General features: G+C 40.9%; 1 protein-coding gene across 4 annotated transcripts in view; it reads right to left on the bottom strand.

Annotated features, from left to right (window-relative positions):
- Positions 1 to 425: 425 nt before the first annotated feature.
- LOC109968758 (receptor tyrosine-protein kinase erbB-4) overlaps positions 426 to 25,498 on the bottom strand; it is a 244,655-nt gene continuing 219,582 nt past the window's right edge. For 3 of the 4 annotated variants that reach the window (XM_020615248.1, XM_020615249.1, XM_020615251.1), the window contains exons 21-27: positions 14,623 to 14,784; positions 13,020 to 13,095; positions 12,642 to 12,788; positions 9,239 to 9,336; positions 8,853 to 9,023; positions 7,004 to 7,289; positions 426 to 5,938 (exon numbers count right to left, since the gene is read on the bottom strand). In XM_020615248.1, the coding sequence (XP_020470904.1) occupies positions 5,100 to 5,938; positions 7,004 to 7,289; positions 8,853 to 9,023; positions 9,239 to 9,336; positions 12,642 to 12,788; positions 13,020 to 13,095; positions 14,623 to 14,784 (1,779 nt within the window). In that variant the 3' untranslated portion in view covers positions 426 to 5,099. The remainder of the gene's footprint in view (positions 5,939 to 7,003; positions 7,290 to 8,852; positions 9,024 to 9,238; positions 9,337 to 12,641; positions 12,789 to 13,019; positions 13,096 to 14,622; positions 14,785 to 25,498) is intronic. The other variant, XM_020615250.1, reaches the window with a different exon arrangement.

Genomic DNA, 25,498 nt, shown 5'->3' with positions numbered 1-25,498 from the left:
ATAGCAGTGACTTCAGAAAGCTCAAATTCTGCCATTGGACAGTTTTGTATTATTTATGATTGCAATAGAAGCCTGGGAGTGCAGCAGCTATGGCAGAGTGCTGTATAGCAAATGATGTTGCCTTGGCTAGTTTACATAACCAACACTTGGGTAAACAGTGAATTAAGCACAGGGCAAGGGAGAAAAACGAGAGCAAAATGTTATATCCACACATTAGCCTGTTTGAGGTGAGCTTTTGGAGGAGGATAGGGGAACACTGCGGACCGCTTGATGCAGCTGGTCTTCATCTGCCAGTCCTTTTGAGCATGAACATGTGGTACAGTGCAGAACCATGCCTCCAGCGCAGGCTCTAATGTTGATGTTAAAAAGTCAGATCAAAATAAGCAGGCTGTAACTTGAGAGCAGCATAATTGAAGACACCATCTGTTAAATTTTATTATTAAAGCTGTTAGCATGAACATTAGAGCAAATAAACAGGGCTTTCATTTTCTGCTCTATTTACAGGCAGCAGGGTGGCGGGTCGAGGAGGCAGACATGGGGTCTGGGTTCAGGACTTGAGAACCTCCCTGCTGAGGTCTATCTGAGCAAAACACAGACTCCCTGCTAGGGTTATAGTTACATAGCAGTCCCTGATGTGGCTGACTTTCTCTTTAAGATTTATGTTTACTCTTAAAGAACATGCACAACTTTTCTCTTGCAGTGTTTTTTGCAAACACAGCTTCAGTGATTGATTTTACTTTTTAAGCTGTAAGGCACACGACACATGCACAAAATCCTCACCAAACCACCACAACATATACTGAATCAATCTTTATTTATATTAAATTAAAAATATACTTCTGACAGATTCATGTAACAAACATGAGGATTGGCATTTTTATGATATAAAGCTTTGGGTGTGGTTTCAAAGAACTCAGAGAGATCGTCTTGGATAAAAGGGGCATGGAGAAAGTATGGCAAGCTAATGTGGGGGAGGAGGAGTTACTGATGATGCCTTCTCTCTACTATATCTCCTCTAGGAACATGCTAAACAAATTGGAAATGAAGTGAAAACAGGTTGGGACGGCTGTGCTCTGTTTCCAGGAAGGAGGAGGTCAGACTTGGCTCAGTAATATTTTCAGTAGAAATTAAGCAGAGAAGGTAAAACTGACTCCCCAGCACAGTTTGTCTGGGCTAGCTGGCAGAACTAGATTCAGTTTTTTTTTCTTTTTTTAGAATTACAAACAGGAAAGAAGACAGAGGAAAAGAAGGTATTGGGATGCTCATTTGCCAGAAATGGGGAAAAGAAAAGAGAGGTGAAGTGAACAGCCCCCACACACCCCATGTCCACCATCACCCTTTTTCCAGTTTTCACTAAAACTGAAACATTAAATGAGTACAACCACAAAGCTCTGGAGAAAAGGGCCACTGAACAGAGATCCACATGAGAAAAGGTTAACAAGCACTTTTAAAATCAAATTCCCATTAGTCAAAAGGTACACTTACATAAAGCAAATATGTACGGCTCTTTTTGTACAGGTTGTTATAGGCAGGAGAAAACAGCAGCAGGAGAGAAGACCATATAAATTCAGTGTTGCCTCCTTATTTACAAATTCACCACACCGGCCATTTCAGTGCTTTATAAAAATACTATTCACATTTGTTGTTGAAGTGTGTTAGATAAATTTTGGAGGAAACCCCAGAGATTCTGTACAGTTATTATGATTTGATAATTTAAACACAGAAAATGAACCATGTCCACTTAAAAGTGATGATTGTGCAATTAAGATGCTAATAATTACAAATTGCAGCTACAGTGACAAATATTGTACAGTAATTAAAACAATATAGGAAAAACACAATCAAGTCTTTTTCTTAAAGATAAACATCCTTGATAATATGGGAAAAATAAAATCAAAACTCAGTATTAAAAAGGACCATATAGGGCACTATACACATGAAAGATTTCACACATAAGGATTCCCAGTTTGTGCTACTGAATTCCGTAAAAATATCTGGTTGCTTCCTTCCATGCTGTCCACTCCCTGGACAGAAATTCAAATATGTTATCATCATCTGTGAAGAGATACAAAGGTGGAGGGCAATAAAACACTCACTTTGGGCACCATGCAAGGTGATATTGCACATACATTAAACTATCACAGCCTATGAGGAGCCAGGGATGAAATTTTGAATGATTCACTTCAGTACAACATGGCTACATGCCTCTGCACCTTGGCTTGAAGGAAACAGTCTTTAACCCCAGCTGCCATGGCGTGCTCTTGAGCTGCCATGAGCCACAAGAGTGTTTATGGCTGAGACAAATAGCAGCAGGTAGCACAGCTCAACACTGAGGCAAAATACATTTGAAGCAAGAAAAGAGATATTAAACAGTAGAGAGGGTAAATGATTGCTTCCACTAATAAAAACATGTGAGTCTTTTAGAACCAAGGCCTTTGGATGGCAAAAACAAAAGCTGACAAACTTGGATTTTTATGAGCACATATGTTTTTCAGCCTTTCTGTTCGGGGCCTTGTGAGCAGATCTAATTAGAGTAAAAGCGAAGGTTTTGTTGGGCATGAGGCTGATGCCATTCGTCTGATCACGGCTTCAATCTATTCTTGATTAAAGCACATATTTTGCCTGTTCTGCAGTATAATTTACAGAAAATGAGAGAAAAACCAAGGTGCATATTTTTCCTTTTACACATCGTCCTTTCTATTTCTTGTTCTTGAAACCCAGATTTGGCAGTTGGTTCCATTGCTCAGTATAAACAAACTCAAATGAGCTATAAATATTTCACATTGGTATTAAATCTCCTTATCATTGAATTAGCTCTCCAAAAGGGACTACAAAACACTTCTCCATCAAATAATCATGGTATCACCAAAGGACCATGATAAATATTGTTCGGACCAAACAAAAGACATGGAAACATTCTTGAAGCTGGTCAACACCAACTAAAATATATTTTGTTTGTGAGCTCCTGGTCAAAATAGCTTCCTTTGATTTCTGCTAAAGCTTCTGTTTTCTGAAGTGGTAAACAACCAGATAAACAATTTGAATATTCCAGTAAGTAAAAGCAGATGTCATTTCTTTGTACCTGCAAGTTTGATTAAAGTGCTCCATGGGGAAACAAACATATACAGAATGTATGCATGTGCATACATTCAGAGAAACACACACACACACACACACACACACACAATAAATAATCTACACAAGAAAACAGCCTGGGCAGGGTTTTGCCAGAGAAAAATGACGAAAAGCTGTTGAAACAATAATAAAGCAATGTTAATGTTCCACTGATAATGGCTAAAGAAAACTTGCTAAAGGTTCAGGAAAGGCAAGGTTTTGCTCTTCTGTCCAAATCTGCTGCCATAGGAAGGAGTGGGTTCAGAGGGGGTGATTTCTGCACAAACTTGGGGATGGTTATAATACAAGGAACTAAGTCCATCAGTCAAAATGGTCACGCCACACATAAATGAACCACGACAAAAACAAACTGTTTTTTTCAGACTGAAAATTAATTTTGGACCAGTTTAAAAATCACAACACCACCAACAGATCCTTAATAAATCCTTCAGTTGTTAACTTTTACCAACCCTACAGAGAACAAGACAACTGAACATGACCTAACCTTATGACAAGCTGCCAGAAGCTGTGTCTCTCAGTGCGCGTTTGATTCAAGCCAGTGATATTAAAAATGAGTGTTTTCATGGTGTAAGCCATGTATGAGGTCAAATCAGCTGTTGAGTCTACTGCTGGTTAGCAGCAGTACTGAAGGTTTTTAGCTGTCGACTCCATTCTACGACATCTCTTTTTCCACAGACATCCCTATGGGGCCAAACTGGCTCGCTACAGTACGTGAACACACACTCATCCCAATCATGCCCACATAAACACAGACACACACACACACTCACAAAAGCCGTCTGTTTTTACTGTGCTCTGCTAGTTCTGTTTTGTTCAGTCCTTGAGGTCTTCATTAGGCAGCTTGTATGAACTTTCCTTCCCCTCTCTGACGATGTTTCCTCTCTTTTGCTCTCTCCCTCTCTCTCTATGTCTGTGATCACCATTTTAAGTTCAGCTGCTTCATGGATGGTCTGGTCACACTATTCAGCAGATACAGCAATTTTATTAACTACCCTCCCACTTTAATGGCAAGAAACTCTTTGCTCTAAGCTATCTTTATGAACTGAAAGGGAAAATCGGTGTATAAAAATCTATCTTTTGAGCACTGCAACCAGTGTTTATAAAACTGTTTACAGCGTTTTCCCTTTATACCCTTGGAAAATGCCTTTTTTGATTAGTTTTTTCCAAGTAGACAGCAGTCAGTCAAAAACAACAAAACAGCAGTTGCCCTGTGTGTTTTCAGGCAAATTAAGAGTCCATGGTTGAACTACAAAGCAGAAATCACTGTAGTTTTGACCATCACAGTATCACAGTTAAAGTAAAATGATGAGATGAGGTTCATGTATCTGATGGAAAACTGAGAACGTACAGTATAATCTTCTAGGCAAAAAGATTGAATATGGTTGATCAGCTCTCACTGCTCCATCCTTCATCTTACTGGAAGTCCCTCTTCTGATTAAACCCTCCCGTCTTCTTTCCTTGATATCCTGCTGTCTTGCCTCACTCTACAAGGTCAGTGGCAAAAATGAGACATTCTGACATCAAACAGGTTGGAATTTTCTGTCTGTTTGCTTCTTTCAAAAACCCTGGCAGAATATTGTTCATCTTCAGATCCATAAAAACATCCAAATAAAACATCTTGTTCCTCATGAATATGATACTGCAGAGGCTGGCAGTGAGTTCAAGTCCATCTTATCTGCACAAAACTACCATGACCTTCACATTCTTGGTTACCTGGAGCACAGTGTCTATCTACAGAACAAAAATGGACTGGGTGCAGTATCATGAAGGTGTTAGTCTGAGTTGGGTCTCCTTGGTTCAGTCCACCTCCTTCTGATGTGGCTACAGTCTATAGCAGATGGCACATTGTTTGGAAAGAGTTGGGGCAGCTCTAGTTCTGGCTGCTCCCCTGTGTTTGGGATAGTGGAACCAGAGAGGATGTTGGGTTACAGTCAGACTGAGGAACATTTGTCAAGTGGGACGAGCTAGACCACAGTGTTCCGCTGCCGGTAGGGTGGAGGTGGGAGGACAGTGCCAGGTTTTAGGGAAAACTCAGACATGTATTCAGGGTTTTCAGCTACCGCCAGCCGTATGTGTCCATTCTGCTTATAGAAGAGCTTGGCGTTGGTGGAACCTCCCTGGGCACCATCGAGGGCTGCCTGGTTAGATGATTTGGGGGGCAAGCTGTGCTGCCAGTATTCTGGATTGTCAAAGGTTACCTTCAGCTTCTTCCCACAGGCTTTACTTGATGTTGGTCCTCCGTGCTTCAGCATGCTGGCAGGGTGTGTGGTGGTGTGGCTCTGGTAGGCTGGCAGGTTACCATGCCCAATGGTGGCTGAGGTGGACAGGGCACCTGACTGGCACACCTGGGCTTGGGCACTAGTTCCTGTTTGGCTCTGAGTGGCAGAGCTGCCACCTGGATTACCAGGTTGTCCTGCAGGTTTGACGGTGTGGTGGGTATGAAGGATGTGGGGGGGTGGGCCGTGGTGGCAAGGCATGCCAGATGGAGAGGGCTGTGCCGTGGGTAGGGGGTAGTGGGGCAGGCTGGTTTGGATAGCAAGTGGGAGGTGGGAGCCTGAGGTCATGGTTGAGATTGAAGAAGGAGGGTGGGTGGGAAGGGGCAGACCATTTCTCCTCAGGACTTCCAGACCCAACTCAGAGGGGCTGTGGAAGGTGTTGAGGTACAGTGGTTCGTTAATATACTCATCCTCCCCTTTGGGCTGGCTGTTGGGTGTGCTGTGGTAGCCTGGGTTGTCCAAGGCATGGATCTCACCATTTTTACGGTGCGAGACAAATGGATTCTCCTCAATGGGATTCAGGTATTCTGTAGCACAGACCAGAGAAGGGAAAAGGAATGTAGAGGACAAGAGAAAAACAGTTTTTGAGAGGATAAGAGAAACAAAAGATCCACAGAAATTAAATCAAGAGAAAACAATAAAAATGGAAGTTGAAGGAAGTGGGACAAAGAGATCACTCTTTAATAAGGAGGTGAGATGGAGATGGTAATGGTTATAAGGGCAGCCACTCAGGACCAGATAGGCAACTTGCCAGCAGTTCTTTGGCACTGGAAACTCCATCTGATGGAGGTAAAAATGCCAGCAAATGACCCCACTCTCTCCTTCCAAGTGCTATAATAGTGGGGTGCGAAACCTATTGATTTTGCCCACTCTTCCATTCGGCTGACATTGCATCAGATGCATTTTGCTGTGGGCTTTGTTATATTTTGTGTTGTTGAAAAATCAAAGACTCTAGTGCAAGAGCAGGGGTGATGGACTAAATTATGATCAAAGGCAAAACATGACTCTATAGTGGTAGCTGACACTGCCATTGACAGAAACTCGGTAGGAATTTCAATCAATGGGATGAAATGAAGCAGCAAAATGACAGAAGAAATGCACTACAAAAGATCATGTTTACTCTGTGAGTGAGCAAAGAGATGACAGAATGGAGATAAGGCTAGAATTTGTAGCACATACAAGATGCACCTATTAACATTTAAACTGAGCTGCTCTCATTGTAGGACATGATTATGATGACTAATCTACAACTTTTATTTCCAAGGTGCTGTGTTCCTTGTGTTTCTGTGATTTGTGAGAAATTAATATAATAAGGTGAGGTTATTTTGAAGTTTAATATTGTGTACAACAGGCTGTGGATTAAATACAACTCATAAATTGCACTCATACATCTTCAACACATTGTGCCCTGTAGGGCTGTAGAATCTCTTCCTAAATACATTTTAGCTTCTGTAAATCAGTTCCCAACAATTGTGCTTGTTACAAGTGCTGTGTAAAATTAACCTGGCTTGATTCTCAGGGTCACTACTAAGTGATTCCAGTGGCTAAAATATTATTTTCAAAGTACTTCACTGTGTTTTGAGTTGAAGTACCTGACGAGCTCTTGTCCTTCATGGGGGTCATGTATCCCTCCTCATCAGTATCCCCTCTGGGCATCCTCTCCCCTAGGAAGATGGTGGGGTCAGCACTGTACCTCTGCCCCCCACTGTCCTCTCCACCAGTTTGACTCAGGCTCTTTTTATGGAGGTTCCCATTACATCGTTGGTCCTCCTGGACTGGAACCAGGCCGCCTGCTGCCTCTGGGTTCACACAGGCTTGGGCACCCACCACGGAGGCCTCAGCAGAGTTTGGACCACCATCTCGATAGCCAAATTGGTTCTGAGGCAAATTGTGGGTTGTGGATAGAAACAAGAAAAATGCAGCCTGATGTTACATAACAAACCCCTCTGGGAATTCTGAAGCACGTTTTGTATAACACTTCTATCTGGTACCAGAAGAACATGAATAGAGTTGTTAAACAAACCAAACATATAGTTTAGCAAAACTGCAACAAACACAAATGGTGTGACTGCCAAACAATAATAAAGCTTGTGCTAGTTTATGCAAGTTTTATGCAGCCTGTGGCAAAAGGAGCGAGACAAGACTTTTAACCTGTGCAGCTGTCTGCTGAAGGTAAAATTCTCTGACAAAGTTCTGATGGTGTAGTCATCAGCCTTAAGGGTCTGTGAGGGGCTGCCAGGCAAAGCTACGATTCAAACACCTGAACCTCAGAACAAAAAACTGAAAAAAAAACAACAAACAAAACAAAACAAAAAAAACCCACAGGACTATACAAAACATGACATGAAGCAAAGGGCTTCTTGTGGTGCTAGGTTGGCTTGCTGCAGGCTATTTAACCCAGGCCTACTCCTCTGCAGTCTTGCCAAGTGCTAGTGCTACAGCAGCAATTATAGGAAGTAGAGCTACAAAACACAGCAGAAATAAAAGGGAAATGTCCTGGGGTTATCTCTTACTACCTACTGCCATTGTGCAATAAACTTTCCCCACCTCCAAACTTCTATGATCATCCCTTCCTCAAAGCCAGTCATTATCTACTCCCCTTTTCAAGTATGAGCATGAGAGCAAATCATCCCAGATTAAATAACTGTTTGTATCGGACAATGTCTAGGGCAAGACAACCTGAATACCTAACGTCTTCTGGCAAAGTCAGTCAGCCGATGGATTTGAAGGAACTCCTTTTCCTGTCTGGTTATGTAGGTGGGTTTTAACTGCATAATATAAAGAGTTTCAATTCATGATAGGGGTGTTAATCTTAAGCATGCAGGACCCTGGATGGATCATGATGTGTTTTTTGTGATGTGTGTGTGCATTTGTCAGAGAATAAAGAGCCACCAGTAAATGGGTAGGTCATGTGGGTAAATGTGCATCAGCTGCAGAGCTATGAACCAGCTGCAAGTGATGCATGCTGCAGAGCAAACAGCGCTCATTGTCTATAAGCAGACACACTGGCATTGTAAAAGCAGCATCTGTTATTTGCTTATGGAACTCTGAGTACTGAAACCTGGAGTCTGGGGAGCTAGTACATAAAGAATCCAGGTTTAAGCGACACATGTTGAGATGGAACTGATGAAGATGGCCATTAGCAGAGGAAAATCATCAGTGTATTGGAAGTTACACCACCTTGATCACTTACAGAAGATAATGAACTGGGCATTTTTAGACCAGAGAGAAGAAAAAATAGTGTTTTGAGGTTAAATTCAAGTCACTATACCTGATGGGGTTTTTTTTACAGGTGAAATGATGCATTTGTATATTAACATTTTTAATTACAGCAACAGAAACACCTCGAATAACATTTTGACACTTTATCAACTGTGTGTGTGATCATAAAATGAATAATAATTGAGTGTTTAAATATTGAAAGTTTTTGTGTGCTCTTACCCTGTTGGAGTCAACTCGAGGCCTGGTCATATATGATGATGGAGCCACATTGAAACCTCGAGGAACCAGATACTCCTCAGCGTCCATCAAGTCATCAAGGTCCTCTTCATCCAGAATGCTCTGGAAGAACTTGCTGTCATTGGGGCTTGGAAGTTTCATGCGGTCATCTCCCTAAAAAGTACACAAGTGCCATAGCCAAAACTTCATTCTGTCTGACTGATTTCATTTGAAGTATGTTATCACTGCCAGAAATGTTATGATGAAGGTTTGTGGGTGTCACATTTTAATTTGCATAGTGCTACATTGATTTCTCCAGTCTGCAGATGTTGCAATGAAAAGCCTTATTTCCAAGGGCTTTGACAGTGAGTCTGTGGAGCCAAACCCACCTGGATGACCAGGTATCGCTGAGGGTCACGGGCCATTCTGCAGAACTCAGCAGCCAGCTCCTTGAACTTTGGCCTGCTGTCTGCATCAATCATCCAGCCTTGCGAAGACACAGATAGAAAAAGAGCAGAAGAGGGATCAAAAATGAAGAAGAGGTTAGGAAGATAAACAGATGGATGGACAATGGATAAAGGCCTGAGATAAGAGCAAATTCTAAACAGAAGGTGCATATTCACTGAAAATTTATGAGCCAAAGACAGCTGAGTAGAAATGCAACATATTGTTTGTCCACAATTGCTGTTTCTTAATCTTTAGCAGATTGCTTTGTTCGTTTGTCATATTGTCAGTAGGACTACTCTTGACCTTAAATTGCATTTGCAGTTTGTCATCATGCATCTCTGTGCTGGATGGATGAATGCAGTAATAATAGCAACATAATTTAGGAATTCAATTTCAAACCAAAATAATATTCAACAAATAACTGGGATTATAAACAGACAACGAAAATATCTGCATTCATCTTTAAAAGATGAGGAAAATGTTGAGGTTTGTTTAAACATATTTCTTATTGAGGTTTTGTGGAAAGTACACTAAAACGCACACTCAGTAAAATGTTATTAATTCAAGCCTTCATGAGTTTAACCTTATTCAGAGGAGGCACTGGGTTCATTTTTACAGAGTTCTGTACATTCTGAGGGCCTTGCTCAACATAGAAGCGCTGATTAAGGAAAAGAAAAGTGTTATTCATTCTGGTCTCCAGCCCCTGATCCTTTCCCAAGGCCATGACTGCAGTAAACATGACATAACCCTGAAGGTGAAGTGAAACAAGTGGTGTCTCAGCTCAGCTTAGACGGTAAGCAAACTGAGCTGCTGATTTCAGTGTCAGCACCCCTTTTACATCTTCTACAGCACTAATAGCATCTGGGTGCCTCTGGCAGCCCTAGAGGGAGGGTTTTATGCCAGTAAGATTAACAGTTTAATTTCACTTTATTTCAAATTTAGCAGTTTGCACAGTGACAAAAAACAGTAGTTGAAACCTCACCACACTGATGCAGTCATAAAGTCTGTGGTCTGTCAACAGTACTTTCAATCTAAAACCAGCTCCCCTTGAAGAAATCCTGGCTCTCTCTGTTGTCATCTTGTTTCTCTGTCTTTGCTCAGTTCATCTAATTTCCTCTTTGAGCGCCCCACGCAGGCACATTACCTAAATGAGGTGCAATTACTACAGCAATCAAACTATTTCATCTTTATTGGGGTGGCACTGAGGTGGTGGGGTGCACAGTGTGACGGCACACCAGCTCACAAACAACGACCCTTAGTCAACATGTAATTAGAATTAATGCAGCCAATTGCTGAGCTTCCTCCTGGCTTTTGATGGGGCAGTGAGACCTGATGCTACTTTGACTCTGTGACTGACCTGCTTTGGCTATTCCTGATTACCGCTGTGCAACCAGATGTCACTTGATTCTTGCGTGAGCGTAACATTACAACATAAAAATGATTTTAAACTTGTAGGAAGTTTAAGCTGCTCTGCATTAAACTGAACAAATCTGACATCTATATGTGAAATCTAACATATCATGCCCAATCTTTTTTTTTTTTAAGTTGGCATTGTTCTTAGGCTAAATGACTGCAGGGCTTTCATACTTTGCTTCTGTGCTGCCATGCCATAAACCATTGGGAGTACTTTTTCATTTGAAAAAAATATATTGTGACATTTTGGTCGGATTAGCATTTTTATTAAGGGAAAACATTTTGATATCAAGATCCAAGCTGGATCACATCATTCTCTTTCAACACATTTGGCATTTTAAGGCCTCTGTTGTTGTCCTCACCCAGAGCAAATCACAATGAATACAAGGGCAGAAAAGTTTAAAGTCACAGCAATACAAGCAGACAGTAATATTTATGGTGCAGATACAATATTTGTGCAACAAAAAAGTAGGGATGATTAAAAAAGAAACACTAGGAACTGCAATGGCAAATAAAAAAAATGTCAGTAGGGAGAAATCAATAGCAGAAGATGGTGAGTGACAGAAAAGTCACTCCACCATAGCTGGGTCCAGACAAGGTGGAGCAATGACCAGACTGAGCAGGGAAAAGAACTGCCAAGCAGCCGTTAGCTGGCAGAGCTCAGAGCATGGATTGGCATGTATATCTGGACCACTTCCTGGAAAGCTGGGAGGGTGAATCTAGCACCAGGGTTCTGAATCCAGCCAATGGAAGAAGTACAAGATGGGAGACACATGGGAGAATTTTAGGATGATGATGAGATTAGGGGTTATTGGATGAGGTGTACGGCTGGAGGAAAAGTCGGGGCATGTCAGCTGGGAGGGAGGTGTGATAGTCCAGATGGAAGATGACATGAACAAGGACGTGGTGGTGTCTGCATGTTGCAGACCATAAACCAGCATCTCATCACAGTTTCAGGACAACACAATTCTCTTTTTCTCCATCTGTTTTTCATCTCTCTTCTTTACATATCAGCTTCTCTTCCAGCCTTGAATCAAAGCCCCAGAGCTCAAATAACACCTTACCAGATGAATATTAAAAAGGTGAACCCTTTTATTAAACTACAGTTCATGTGTGACAGTTGCAGCAGTGTATAAACATTATTTAAAAATAAAATAAGACTGCGCTCTGCAGCACTCACAGTGTTAGAGTTGACTTGATTCATGCCGCCTGCGGCACAGGCAATGTTATCCACCACATAACCCGTGTGAACACCGTTTTTATACTTTGGTGTTTGTACAGAATAAACACATGTGATATAACATGTTAGCTAGAGAGCTTGGAAAGTGCTGGTGCCGAATTTCCTTTGGACAAAAGCTCAGCTAAGATCAATTTCCTCATTCTCAGTTCTTGGCAATAAAGCAAACACAGATTTTCCCCCCAAAATGCCAAACTGTTCCTTTAATCTCGGTCTTAATTCATGAGCCAAAAATAAACATTGACATCCATATATTTTACCTATAAATAGTTCTTTAATTTAATTTCCAGAAATGCACAGTATTTATCAATGCTATGACGGAACTACACTGTTAATGTTTACTCATATCATACAGCCCCAGTTGATAACCCTGCAAGAGTGTAGACCTCTTAAATGATTTCTTTGTCACTGATGAAAATTCAGCACCACTCTGCTTAAGCAGCTTCTTTCTACCAGAGTTTGTATTTTTTAGTTTGTACTTTAATTTTGCTGGCTAAGGTAGCACTTTATTGACCCTTAAAAGGAAATTCACAAGATAAAATTATTATTACCATCATATGTTTACTTTTCTTACTATATTTTGGTGCTACTACTTACTATATGTATTTGTACTTAACTATACATTTGAAACTGAATGTCAGAGTTTTATAGGTCTGATCATGTAAAAGTGTGTTTGTGCATAATTGTTTTCTCACATTTGACCATGACCATGTAGACATCAATGGTGCAAATGGGCGGCTGGGGCAAGCGCTCCCCTTTCTCCAGGATGTCTGGGATTTCTCTGGTGGGGATGCCATCGTACGGTTTGCCTCCGAATGTCATCAGCTCCCAGATGGTCACACCTGGGGGATGTTGGAAAGAAAAACCAAATAAAGACAGAGCACCAGACAGACAGCAAGAGATAAGAAGGTAAGGCAAAGAAGCAGAAGACAACAGAGAACAAGATACGTTGACAGATAAGGGGGTGAAAATGCAAATGCAGGAGTCAGAATTTCAGGTAATTGACTTTGTTCTCCCCGAAGGTATAAGCATAAGAAACAGTGATGTCTACACATATTACATTTTGCACCCACCATAACTCCACACATCACTCTGATGAGTAAATTTCCTGTAGTGAATGCATTCCAGAGCCATCCATTTAATGGGCATCTGAGGAGAGATGGATAGATACATAAAAATGGGTTTTATGAGGATACAAGCATAGAAAAAGACAAAACCTAAAATATTCTCTTCTCATTCATCATATTTATTTACACCTGAATTGCAGACAATTTTCCATTATGACATTTTGTTAAACAGCTGCCCTATCTTTTAGTCTAGCACTTGCGAGATATTGGAAAATTGACAACATTTTCAACCACAGTTCGGCTTTTTTCAATATTACTCAGGCACGATGATTGATCGGCTTGAGTCCGAGCCAGGGATCGTCAATAGTGAGCGCATTTAAGATACTAAATGAGGCTGCATCAGCCAGGGCACTAATAATAGTAGTAACTGTAACAGCAAGCCCTTTGACATTCTTGACAAGGACAGTAGCACATCACCATATCATAAGTGCAATATAATTTCCATATTGACTACAAAGGGAAACTCTACTGAACAAGCCAATTATCAGGTCTTTTGTCTGTGAACACACATAAGCATATGTGTGTAGTCATTTAAAATACAACCCCTCCCTTTGTGTGGGTGTCTGACATGCCTGCTCTTCAGGGAAATGAACAGGAAGAGAAAGGCAAATGCTTCAGGCTGAAAATGCAGTATGATGCCTACTATACACTTTCATCTACGTCGATTTATCTCCCATGGCGTGTCTATTTTTATGGCATTCATGTAGACGTGCTGAAAACAGCTCTCATTTATCAAGGGATCAGTGCATACCAACATAAAGTCAATCACTCCGATGGCTGCATCAGGAAAACACTTTTGAGAGATAACAACTCTGACTCAAGATGCAGTGGCAACCTTCAGGCCTCCAGTTGAATAGATACAGTAATGAACAGGCCAATTTAATAAAGGGAGTTGATCAGGACCATTTGCATACTAAGTCTCAAGCGAGGAAATGAGAAGGGGCTTCTGATTAATGTTGTCTGGATCTTCAAATAAAACAAAGTGGTGGGAAGCGTGGCTGCATTATTTGTTTAGATGAAGTGCTTCTAAATTGCTTTACTGAAACAAAAGTTTGCCAGAGTTTGCCTGACCAGAGGAGTTTCACTGTTATAGATGTTGCTCCATAACACACTCATTGTTTTTCTCTTGGCATCACAACTGTGCGTTCACCTAAATTATTCACAAAGCAAACTTTCAGACCGGCACTACATCCACACTAGGCTGGCTCTGTTTTTATGATGATATTCATACATGTTCTTAATACTTAATAGATTTTAAAAAAAGAAAGAATCTGTAGATCAATTACCAATGAAAATAATCATCTGAAGCCTTATTTACTATTTCAAAGTGTATTTTTTTGACCATTTTAAACCAGTCACCTACTTTGCAATGCACATTCATCTTAACACATATTTTTGGCTTCTCTGTTGCACTTCTCTGGTAACCACCACTGACCTTTTGTTTTATTGCTCTGGTTTCATTATTTACTACCTGTGTCATTTTTATGTGACATACTCTGCACATTAAATCTCTGTATACACATAAAAACATGTACAGACTTCCACTTACACCAACCTTGCCCCCATCTGCATTGTATTCCTTCTCATCTGCGTCCAGCAGCCGCGCCAGGCCGAAGTCGGTGATTTTGATGTGATTGGGTGACTTCACCAGCACGTTCCGGGCTGCCAGGTCCCTGTGCACCAGCCTCCTCTCCTCCAGGTACATCATCCCCTGAGAGAGGGAGAAAAAGGCAAGAGATGCTTATGAATCCTCTTGTGGAGCTGTTAATCACTTCCAGTTGCATGATTGTCACAGTCTGAGATAGTCGATGCAATAAATGTCAGCACTAACACTGTCATAACTGTCATCATCATTAACCACACACCCACTCAGATATTCAGATTCAGTTTACATCAATATAGAAGGAACTGTGGAACATAGCCTTTTAAACACATATTGTAACGTTAGAGCCAAGTTTACCCAACTGAACAGTTGTGTATATTCTAAAGAAAGCAAATTCACACAGCAAAACTACTTGGTAGACTGGAGAGCACAAGTCTTGTACATGACCAAAAGATAATCCACCTGGTGAAGATAAAAACCCTTTTGACTGAACAGCAATACAAAAATGTTCTCCAGGATGTAGACGAACATGTTTCCTTGTCAACAATCAAGAGATGACTTCATGACCAGAACCAGAGGATTCAGCACAAGAGGCAAACCCCTGGTAAGCCTCAAAGACAGAAAGGCCAATTTGCAGTTCACAAAAATAGACAAAAAGAAAACCCACAACCAGCAAGAGATGAAGGAAGCAGCAATGAGATCTCAGAGAGCATCATCAGGGAAGATACAAAGCATCTGCTGATGTTTATGGGTCAAAGACTTCAGGCAGTCATTGACTGCAAGGAATTTTCCACAAATATTAAATATGATGATTTTGTTTGACTTGGTGTGTATCTGTCCAATTACCTTTGAACCCCAAAACTTTGAGTATGAAAAAGGCTCCCACGCAGTTCTTTCCATATAAACATAAACCTCCTCAAATTAAAGCTGAGAGCTGGCACTTTGTTGCAGTATCCTTTATTTTAACTAACCTGTCCAAATACTTATTGTCTGGACTGTATATGACTCTGACAGACAAAGAATCCCAGGCAGCTTTTACAGCATTCCAGAAATATCAGAAACTCATACTTTTAATGACTGACACATACAGGAAAATTCCACAAACAAGGTCAATACTTTTGAACTCAAACAATGCAGGTTTCTGACATCACATCAACATGGATTCAGAGAATGTAGTAAATATTAGGCATATTTTAAAGGCTGTACGAAGCAGCTGGTATGACTAGATGATAAAACAGGTACTAGCTGTGTTGGCACAGTGTCTTAACATTAATATCTACTTCTTGTAATATGTCCAACTCAACTATAATCATGTTTAGTCATAAGTGAGAGTGTGTCTGATATGTTGCCTCCATGTCGTTGATAATTGGGGCCATTTTCACAAAGCCTAGGCAGGGAGAACAACTGATGTCCTTCCAATTTGTTCAAGTTGATTATGAACACTCGGTGAGCTAGCAAGTAAGGAGAGAAACAACAAAGCCTTGAGCAGAGAGAATGGCAACTTTGCTTTGCAGCCTTAATTTGTTGCTCAATGCGCTGGATGGAGCGGAGGCTCTTGACAGTTGCATAAAACCCATTTGCAGCCACATGTACACACACAAGACTCACCTCATACTACAAGTAGAAACACACTCACCAGCTCATAGGCACACAAACACACATCACCTTTGCTTCATGAATACACAAAAGCACGACCTCATTTCCACAAGTCCTCATAAGCACAAACACGCTGGCCTGACACACATGCATTCTGTTCTCTGTCTTCTGTGTTCATATCAGAGTAGAACAGTCAGATGAGCAGACAAGCAAGGCTGGGCCAATTGAAGTGTATAAGAATGGATGTTAAACAAGTGGATGTCACTTTGCAGGTGGATCAATAACAACACCTTGGTGAGGAGGGAGGCAGTCGGACTCAGCAGACAATGAAACATTTCATCCAAGGCTCACGCCTCTGCTGGAGCGAGATAATCATTGCCCATTTGGAATACTTATAAATTCTGTATGTGTGTGCATGTGGGCACATATCGAGGTACATGGTGCTGAAATGATCGTTGTGGCGAGCCACACCATCCCACATAAATGTGAGGATAAATCGATAGCGATGCTGGCTGAGCTCTCATCCATCATCCGCTGGCCTCGCCAGACACCGACACACAGACACACACATGTCCACACACACATGCTGACAGAGACCACCTGGGGACCATCTATACACAAAAGCATGACATATTTTCTGAGCATGCTTGGTGATTCTTTCAATATTTCTATCTGTCAGTCTGTGCTCCTTTCTCTCATCTACCAGTCCAGGAATCTGTATCTCTCTTTCCACTACTGTGAGGCTTTCCTCACTGATATGAAGACAATGTGCTCAAACAAGTTCTAAGACACCCCCTTTTACTGAAAGTGCATTTAAAATAGATTACTTCTGGGGGGTTTGGCCAAGTGATCAATAAAATCCTGATTACAATAAGCCTGAAGACCACCGTGCCACGCAATATTTATCCTCGATGTTGATGTCGAGACGAATTAGGATTCAATGGCCCACGCAGTCCATTAATACACTTCGACTTAAAGTGACGGGGAAATGAGGGGAGGCCATTGCACTGACAGTGGGGAATGTACAGCAGCTCAAGAAGCCAATTAATTTTAAGCCACTCTGGGCGGTAAACATCGGTGTCCCAGCGGAGGATGTGGGGGCAGTTTCAGTTTCAGGTTGAGAGGGTCCGGTTGATTGTGCTGCTTTAACACTACATTAACACTGAGTAAGTGTTACAATCCCCAGAGTCCTGAGAACTTAAAAACGGAAGTGGAATTGGATCATTTGTGATTACAGAACCTGTACATGATACAGGAACTTGCAGAGGAAGTAATTAAACCTGCTATGTTTGGAAAACAGCATTATAGTTCTGTTAGAACACAGTTCAAAATCCATTTTCTTTTTATCCCCTGGAGCCTTCAGATGTGCACAAACATGACTAACAGATGGACAGGGTCTATGCCACCTCTTAAAGAGCTTCCCTTTTGCATGCTGTCAATACAGTACACAAACATATGAGCACTGAGTGAAGGCCGAATAAGGAACAGCCTCATAACTTAGAATCAAAGACTACATAGTAGATAATAATGAGTTACTAGAGAACAGACTGGGAAATACTATACAGAATTCTTTCCTCACTCATCTGTGACATTTTTTGTGATCCATATTATAAAGTGTTACTGATGAATTTGAGGAAACTGTGCAAATGTATCAAAATACAGTTGCAAACTGCGAGCTGCAACAACAGCTTGAATGAATAGTGAATGAGTAAAGCGACTGTCTGCTTGCCCAAAGTCACTTTGTCTCAACCATTATTTTTCTGAGGAGAAATCAAACTCTCTTTGCCTTGGAGGAAGAGCTACATTGGTGTTGTGCACCACCGTAAATTTCCCACTGGGCTGCTGCACTTTAAGTTCAAAGTACATGTTTATGGCCGGCCTGTAGGAGGACAATGCATCTTGTCTGAGGGTCTGTGAATTGTCTAAGAAATACAAAAAATACTGAAAACATATCTGAACTTACAGAATCACTGATATCCCATTTCTATGAAAAATCAGGTTTGCAGACACTAACAATCCACATCAAAGGCTCTTAAAGTTCATATCAGATCCCTTAAGCACTTGCTGACTTTGCAGCAGGACAGACCTAAGTCCTTGTGGAAGTGTGCATCTTAAAGTCTGTGACACTGTCAGACCGAACAATGAGAGTGTAATATACTACATTACAGAAGGTGACTGAGAAAAAACATAAGGTGGCAGTGAGCACTTCAAGGGCATTGGTTACATTCTTTCAGAACTTGTACCTATAAAGGTCCCAATTTTTCAGCTTATTGAAGCAAAACCTTTGCTGTTTTGTAGGAAACAAAAAGAGCTTGACAGTTAGAGGGGGAGGATGTAAAACATGATGTTATGGCTTGAAATTTGCTGATTTCTACTCCACTTAATGAAATCATAAGCCCAAAAATAGAGCCCCAAATTGGAAATCCTATATGTTTAAACTCTGTCACATTGTTCATTTAACTTTGATAGTAGGTTCGTTTTCTCATTACAGAACAGATTTCAGTGTAAATGCTGATTAGGACAAAACCCGATGAATCGTCACTGTCAACAACAGCAGCAGCTTGAAAGAAGGCCTCCATTTCTAGAAAACATACTAGAAGCATATATGAAAGGTCCCATGAAACATTTTCCCTGCAGCTTCTTCCAGCTCTCACAGCACAGAGAGTTGGAATCACATGCGACATTGGATCACTAAGGTTAAGGACCCACCAGCACTGCTGCACTTCTCCAGTGGCATCAGGGTTATGTTTCAAGCCTCAGAGCATGAAGTAATGGTGGTTTGAAATATTTAAACTTTTTTTTTCTTTTTATTGCCAGAAACCTTTTATTTTATGGAAATTTCACCAGCTGTTCAGTCAAGACCTTTGCAGGAGTCAAAATGTGCTTTCAGACAAGTACTGATACCCATTAGCTGCTCTGTGTTGGTCTGTGAATTTGGCACAGTATTACCAACTGACTATACCATTAATGCAGCTATGGAACGTTTCATGCTAATGGTTTCAAAGTATTCCATAGATCTACAGGAGACAGCGATGGCTCAAGAAATACAATGCCTTCACAAAGCCATAGAAGAAGAAGACTGCTCATATGCAAAGTTATTTAAACAGGACAGGTTTCAAACTTTAAACAAAATTTGGCATTGCATTCAAATGCATTCAACATGTCTGTTAGACTGGAAGACTGCTCATATGCAAAGTTATTTAAACAGGACAGGTTTCAAACTTTAAACAAAATTTGGCATTGCATTCAAATGCATTCAACATGTCTGTTAGACTGGAAGCACAGTGTGCACGCATGATATTTCATTGTTTACTAGAAAACTCTGCAGGGCACTTTGAAGCTAAATTAATGCTCAAAGTATATTAAGTTGTCAGTAACCCTGGTAACGTTCCCTTGATGTGAAACAAATGATGAACAATTGCGATAAAAGTGGCCACTTATCACAGCAAAGAACGACACTACCTACATCTGCTGCAACATGACCTGCACTTAAGTTATGTTTGACTCACTGGCGATACAGCCAAAACCATGCAGAAAGCTGATTGAAAATAAACTGTGGAAACTGACGGTGCAAGTTTATTTTTCAATTACAAAATGGATAGGTAGAAGAGATACTGTAAAAATGACATGAAACAGAGGTCCCCTTCATCTATGGATGTTGTAGTTATGCCTTACTTATCAGGCCACCAGTTTGCCCAGTTGTGTAAGTGAGGGCCTTAAGGCATGGACCACACAGGCAGTCACCTAAGGTGCCATCAGCTTCGAATTGTTCTTTTCCTCAGTTGAAGAGTTCAGCCGAATTACTTGTGAGAGGATGTGATTTGTTCTGAAGAGTTACTCTTTATATTTTATCCTCCTCTGACCCAATGCTGACTTCAAGGAAGGAAAAGGTCTCATTCGTAACCAACATTAAAGATACTTTTTCATCTCTGTGGAGCGCTGAGTTGTTTACTGAGGCTAAAGGTTTTTGAAAGCACACAACAGACGAGGTCATGGTTGGTCTGTGACCCATTTGCACCTTCACTTTAACAGGAACAAAAGAAGACTAACAATCTGAGTGTTCAGTAATGGAGGAAAACAAGAGGATGAAAGCAGGCACAAAGAAGGAATGGAGCAGCGTCGAACTGCAGGGAGCAGTACACCTCAGCAGGAGAGAAAGATGCTGTGGAATAAAAGAGGCAGTTGGAAGGCAAGTGGAGGATGAGAGCGGCAGACATGATGGACTACAGCAAGCAATAAATTCAACTCAGGTTTTCAGCACATACAGTATTTGTCTGAACTACTACTAACATGAGAATACACAAACATGAAAGGGTTGCAGAATTTATTTAGTCTGACTTTTTCTTATTTGTTGCCAGGCAACATGCTCTTTTAGAAAACAGTGGGAACCATTGGTGGTTGAATAGTTTTAATGAGACAACTCTTAGGCACAAACACGTGCACAGTATCCACAAGCTGCAGTTTTTTGGGTATTCATGTCAAGAAAAGCTGGAAAAAAAAGGCAGGATGCTCAGTTTCTCACAGGAACCAGAAGGTGAGGTGACTGTTTCTGGAGGGAGCGATAAGAGCACCGCATGTGGTGCACCCCCCCCCAACATCTCCCACCAAAACCCCCACTGCATACCTCACCCCCACCTAACAGGTGAAGAGGCAGCAACAATGTAAGCCATATGGGACTGTTCACACGCCTAGAACTGGGACTAGTGTGATAAGGAGCATGTACAATGGGTCTGCTCAGGTGGTGCAGGTGGTCGTCTGTCATACGCTGTGTGCTGCACGGGAGATAGAATGGAAGGCATTCCCACAGTGCTGGCAGACTCCAAAGCATGTGTGTGAAAAACCTCTGTGGTGTTTGTGTGGGAGAAAGAAGAAAATTTAAAGTGCGAGCATGAGCCAGTCAATGTCCAGATGCACCTCTCTTTAATCATTTAGTGTATATTCACATGAGCATATAACCAATTCTGTTTTTCTTCTGGAATATGGTTATGAAAGTACTTTTTTACAAGCCAGTTCAGCACAGAGCAATTTGCAAAAATGCAGGGAAATAAGAAGGTTTAGATAATGTGCTAAGGTGGTGTACTCTTTGAATTATCACGACAGAAACCAATAAGCTCCAAACTGCATTGCCAGCTTGGATGGTTAATGAACGATCCAGGTGGATGTGACATAATGTGACATATATAACGACAGCTCGGTGGCGGCACAGCAGTTTGGGTGCAGGCCCATTTACTCCGCATTCAGGCGTTCTGAAACCAGAGTACAGAAAAAAACACACCTATCTATCAACCTGAGCGTGTTTATGTGGGTGTGTGCCTCTCTGTGCACCTGAGGGCTGTACAGTGTGGGACTTAAGGGGTGAGATAAAGCATATGAAAGCAAGACAGGGTGAAATTCCCTGAGTGGGAGTGGATTTCAATCACAAATGTCAGAACTTATCAGCGATTGATGTTTTCCTGCTTCCGTTCTTAATTATACCCACGACAAGAGACAGAAACAAATGTAAAATTATCTAAGCTCTGTCGCCATGATCTCAACTCCCCTGTGGGACAGAAAGATCCTTCCAAAATGTCACTGTGCAGGCAATAAACGACTGCTGCTGGCAAAATTTACATGAGTAAATGTCAACAATTTTTTCTGCTGTAGAGAAATCAAAAAAGGGAAAACACTGACTTTTTGATCAGTGAGATCAATTTCAGCTTATCTGAGTGAAGCCAGTGACATAACATTGCAATTCCTTAAGGTTATTCACTCAAAACAGAAGAAAACACTCCTGCTATTTAATGCATAATTAACTGCAACAAAACGTGACATTTGCAGCCATGCAGCTAAATGTCCATGCTGACTGAGGACGCTACACAAGCATCAATTAACAGCACTCAAGTGAGGTCCTGTGAAGTCTGTGATAGCCTTTGGGCAGCTGTGTGGACAGTAATGATGGGGTTCATCAACAGCACAGCAGTCTCTGTGTTCAACAGGTGAACCAAACAGAGAGGGAGCAAGAGAAAAAAGAAGCAGCATGAGGACATCTGATCTATATTTGAATCAACTGAGCACGAGGCTATACACTCAATACAGCAGTCAATCTTCACAGTAATGCCTATAATTTGCCTGCTACATGCTGTGACACTGAGAAGTTATAATTTTTAATCACAGTAGATAATTATCACGGTGAGAAGCTGTCAGACTTCTCTGGATTCAACCTGCCCACTGGCTTTGCCCCATATGGAAAGGGACACACTACTCTGTTGATATTAACACATAGGTGCAAGTGTTTCTTACTGGTAATTACTGGTTTTTGGTTGTTAAAATTTATAAAAATGTATTAAAAAAATGTCCAAATGTCTGGTAATAATGCTTACATGATGGGCTACACTGCCAAAATTGCCCGTGCTCTGCCGGTGTCCAACATGCCAGCGAGGGGCTGCTCTCTTGTGCTCAACTGGCAGAAGAGAGAGTGATGCTGTTTTACTGTATGCTAGCGTCGAGTACAGCTCAAGCAATCTGGTCAGTGGATTTTATGACCACTTTGGACTGTTTAACCCAAAAACTGCAGGAATAAACATAAATTCTAAGGTAAGACAGCTCAAGCTGTTACTGTAGACTTGTTAAACTGCCTTAACATACAGTAACAGTGTGAGCTGTCTTATATAACTTTTTCTTAAGACCGTCTGTGTTTTACATCCATTTAGAGTTTTATTTTGGGAACTGGTAACAGTTTGGATGGAAACAGACAGATTTGGATGGAAAATCTGTATTGTTGTTGTGTTTATAATATTGCACAGAAAAAACTAAATTAGCATATATACATATAGAGCTGCTTTTCTTGATTCTGTTTGAGTTCAATAATACTGATTGAGCTTGTCAGGAGTGATGCTGACTGTTTACACAGCAGTTACCTGAGTATTTGCATTAATACAGCACATGTGCGAGGACTGTGATGATACATTTCTTTAAACAAAGCTTTTTCTTGTATCCTGTTTTTATGGCAATGTTAACTGTGTGATGAGGCTTCTGTGCTTTCATTTGGTTAATTGTCTCAGTGGGATTAGCTGACAGAGATGTCTATCAAAGGTGGTGTGTGATTAAACAATGCAGGCTAATTCTATAGTGTAGGACATGTTGCACAGCTACAAATTCCCTTCAGACCAGCAATTTCATGGGTTTTCAACAAGTGAAAAGCAGTGAAAATGTCCAAATAGAAGCTATTATGTCACTTTGGAAACATATTTGCATTAAATCTATACTTCTCAAATGTTACTGAAGCCTGACCATTATGTTTCAAACTTGTGCAGTAAATATTCACACCTGACCAGTAAGAGAAAATCCAAGTGGAAACTCTGGTAGGTACATGTGTAAACACATCTATATGAGTATGCATGTGTGATTATAAAAACAATAAGTACTAGAATACGTGTAGGCACACAAACACATTACAAAATCCTACAGCATTTATTTCCTTTTTTTTAATCTTTTCTTTGTTTATTAAAGGCATGAATAAAAACTTGATCACAAAAAACTGACATATCAGAACCTCACAGAATTATTTTAGGACTTAATATAAGAAGAAATAAAGGTGCACATGATCATGAGGAGCTGCAGAAGAATTTGTGCGATTTTCTGCCACCGCTGTTCATTTGCACATGTGCATATGCCTGTGTCTAATGAGCCTGGACTTCAGACATCACAAGGAATGGGTGTGTATGGAAAGAGGTGACCCATCCAATCAGGCCTTCCTAACTACTGGATCTGGCAGTCAAATCCCTCCCCTCACGCATCCTTGAGCGCTGCTGATCCTTAAAGTTAATTAGAAACACTTGGGTGGGTGGGGGTTATCCCTCTACCCTCCCCCTCTCCTCGCCACCTTCCACTCTCCCTCCTCAGTCTCCCTCTGCCCCGTTTCTTTCATTTTGTTGCATCAGCAGGGACACATATGTACCTCTGAGGACTGGACTGTATGTGTGAGTGTATATTTGTGAATGTGTTTGCCTTGGCTGAAGGAAAAAAACTGCTCAGAGTGCACATTAGTTGGTTTAGTTGTGGTTATTTTTAAAGATTTTGGATAATATTATGGATCACGGTATTTGGTAATCACAGCGTGATGTGCTTCCTGACAAGCTCTGAGATACAACGAATTCTGGGACTGCATCATTAATGAAGCCCTGTAGAAATATAATGCTGCACAGTGATCACTACTGTACAGCCTGCTGACCCTATTCAGTTCAGTACAACTTACGCTCCCCAAACCTGCAACAAACCTTAAGTGACTTTGCATATTTGAGCTTTTAACTTGACCAAAGTGCTTCACTGCCACACTTTGATCAACTTTTATCAAACCACACATTAACACTTTCAATCTGATGTTCTCAGATAAATATGTTCAACTGAAGGACACGTTTCATCTCCAGGTGACATCACGTTTGCTATCAAGTGTTAATAGGAATTTAAATGGAGGTTGTAGACAGGAGTCATGTTAGTTTTCAGTTCGTAGTCTTAATTGTCTCTCACTCTGTAATTAATTAGTTACGCAGTAGCATCATTTAGTCAGAAGACAACAAGCACTGATATCTGCTAGGACATTATGTAGTTTTAAATAATATTTGCTATAGTATTTGAACATAAAATAGACATAGTATAAGGTGGTAAATGATTGTTTTAAATGCTAAGAAGGAAAATTTTGGTTTTACTACTGAGGGAATGTTCTGTCATGTGTAGATACAGTATATACAATACTGCAATTATTTATGTTCATGTATGCCTGACTCCTAGTAAGAAGCTTTTGAGCTTTCTGAGCATAGCTGAAGTGCATCCACAGGATGCTCTGCCAGACAGTTGACTATACTGTTTTCAGTAAGGGATAAAGATCAGGTGTGGTTATAAAGACATATGAGGGCAGCCTATACAAGATGAAGAACAACTTAGAGAAACAAAAAAGTCCTTTGGGAAGCACAATTACTATAGCATGGAGAGAGGAATCAAAGAGATGGTCACACAGAAAAGCCCAGTGTTCAGTTCAGAATAACACAGTATCTGCTTTGTTCATCTAGGATGTAAATTGGATCTGATGCCTTTTTGCAGTGAAACAAACATGACTGAAAAACAATAAAGATATGACATGAATACAGGAGGGAAGGTGATTTGATCCTAAGCAAAGACTGGAATTCATCTTCCAGTGAGGGAGGGAAATGAAGGATATATGGTACTGTAGGGGGAGTGAGGAAAAAGTGTT

This window comes from Monopterus albus, unplaced genomic scaffold, assembly GCF_001952655.1.
Source record: "Monopterus albus unplaced genomic scaffold, M_albus_1.0 scaffold161.1, whole genome shotgun sequence".
Taxonomy (NCBI): domain Eukaryota; kingdom Metazoa; phylum Chordata; class Actinopteri; order Synbranchiformes; family Synbranchidae; genus Monopterus; species Monopterus albus.
The sequence above is the reverse complement of the archived record's forward strand: the minus strand, read 5'-3'. Positions and strand labels throughout refer to the sequence as shown.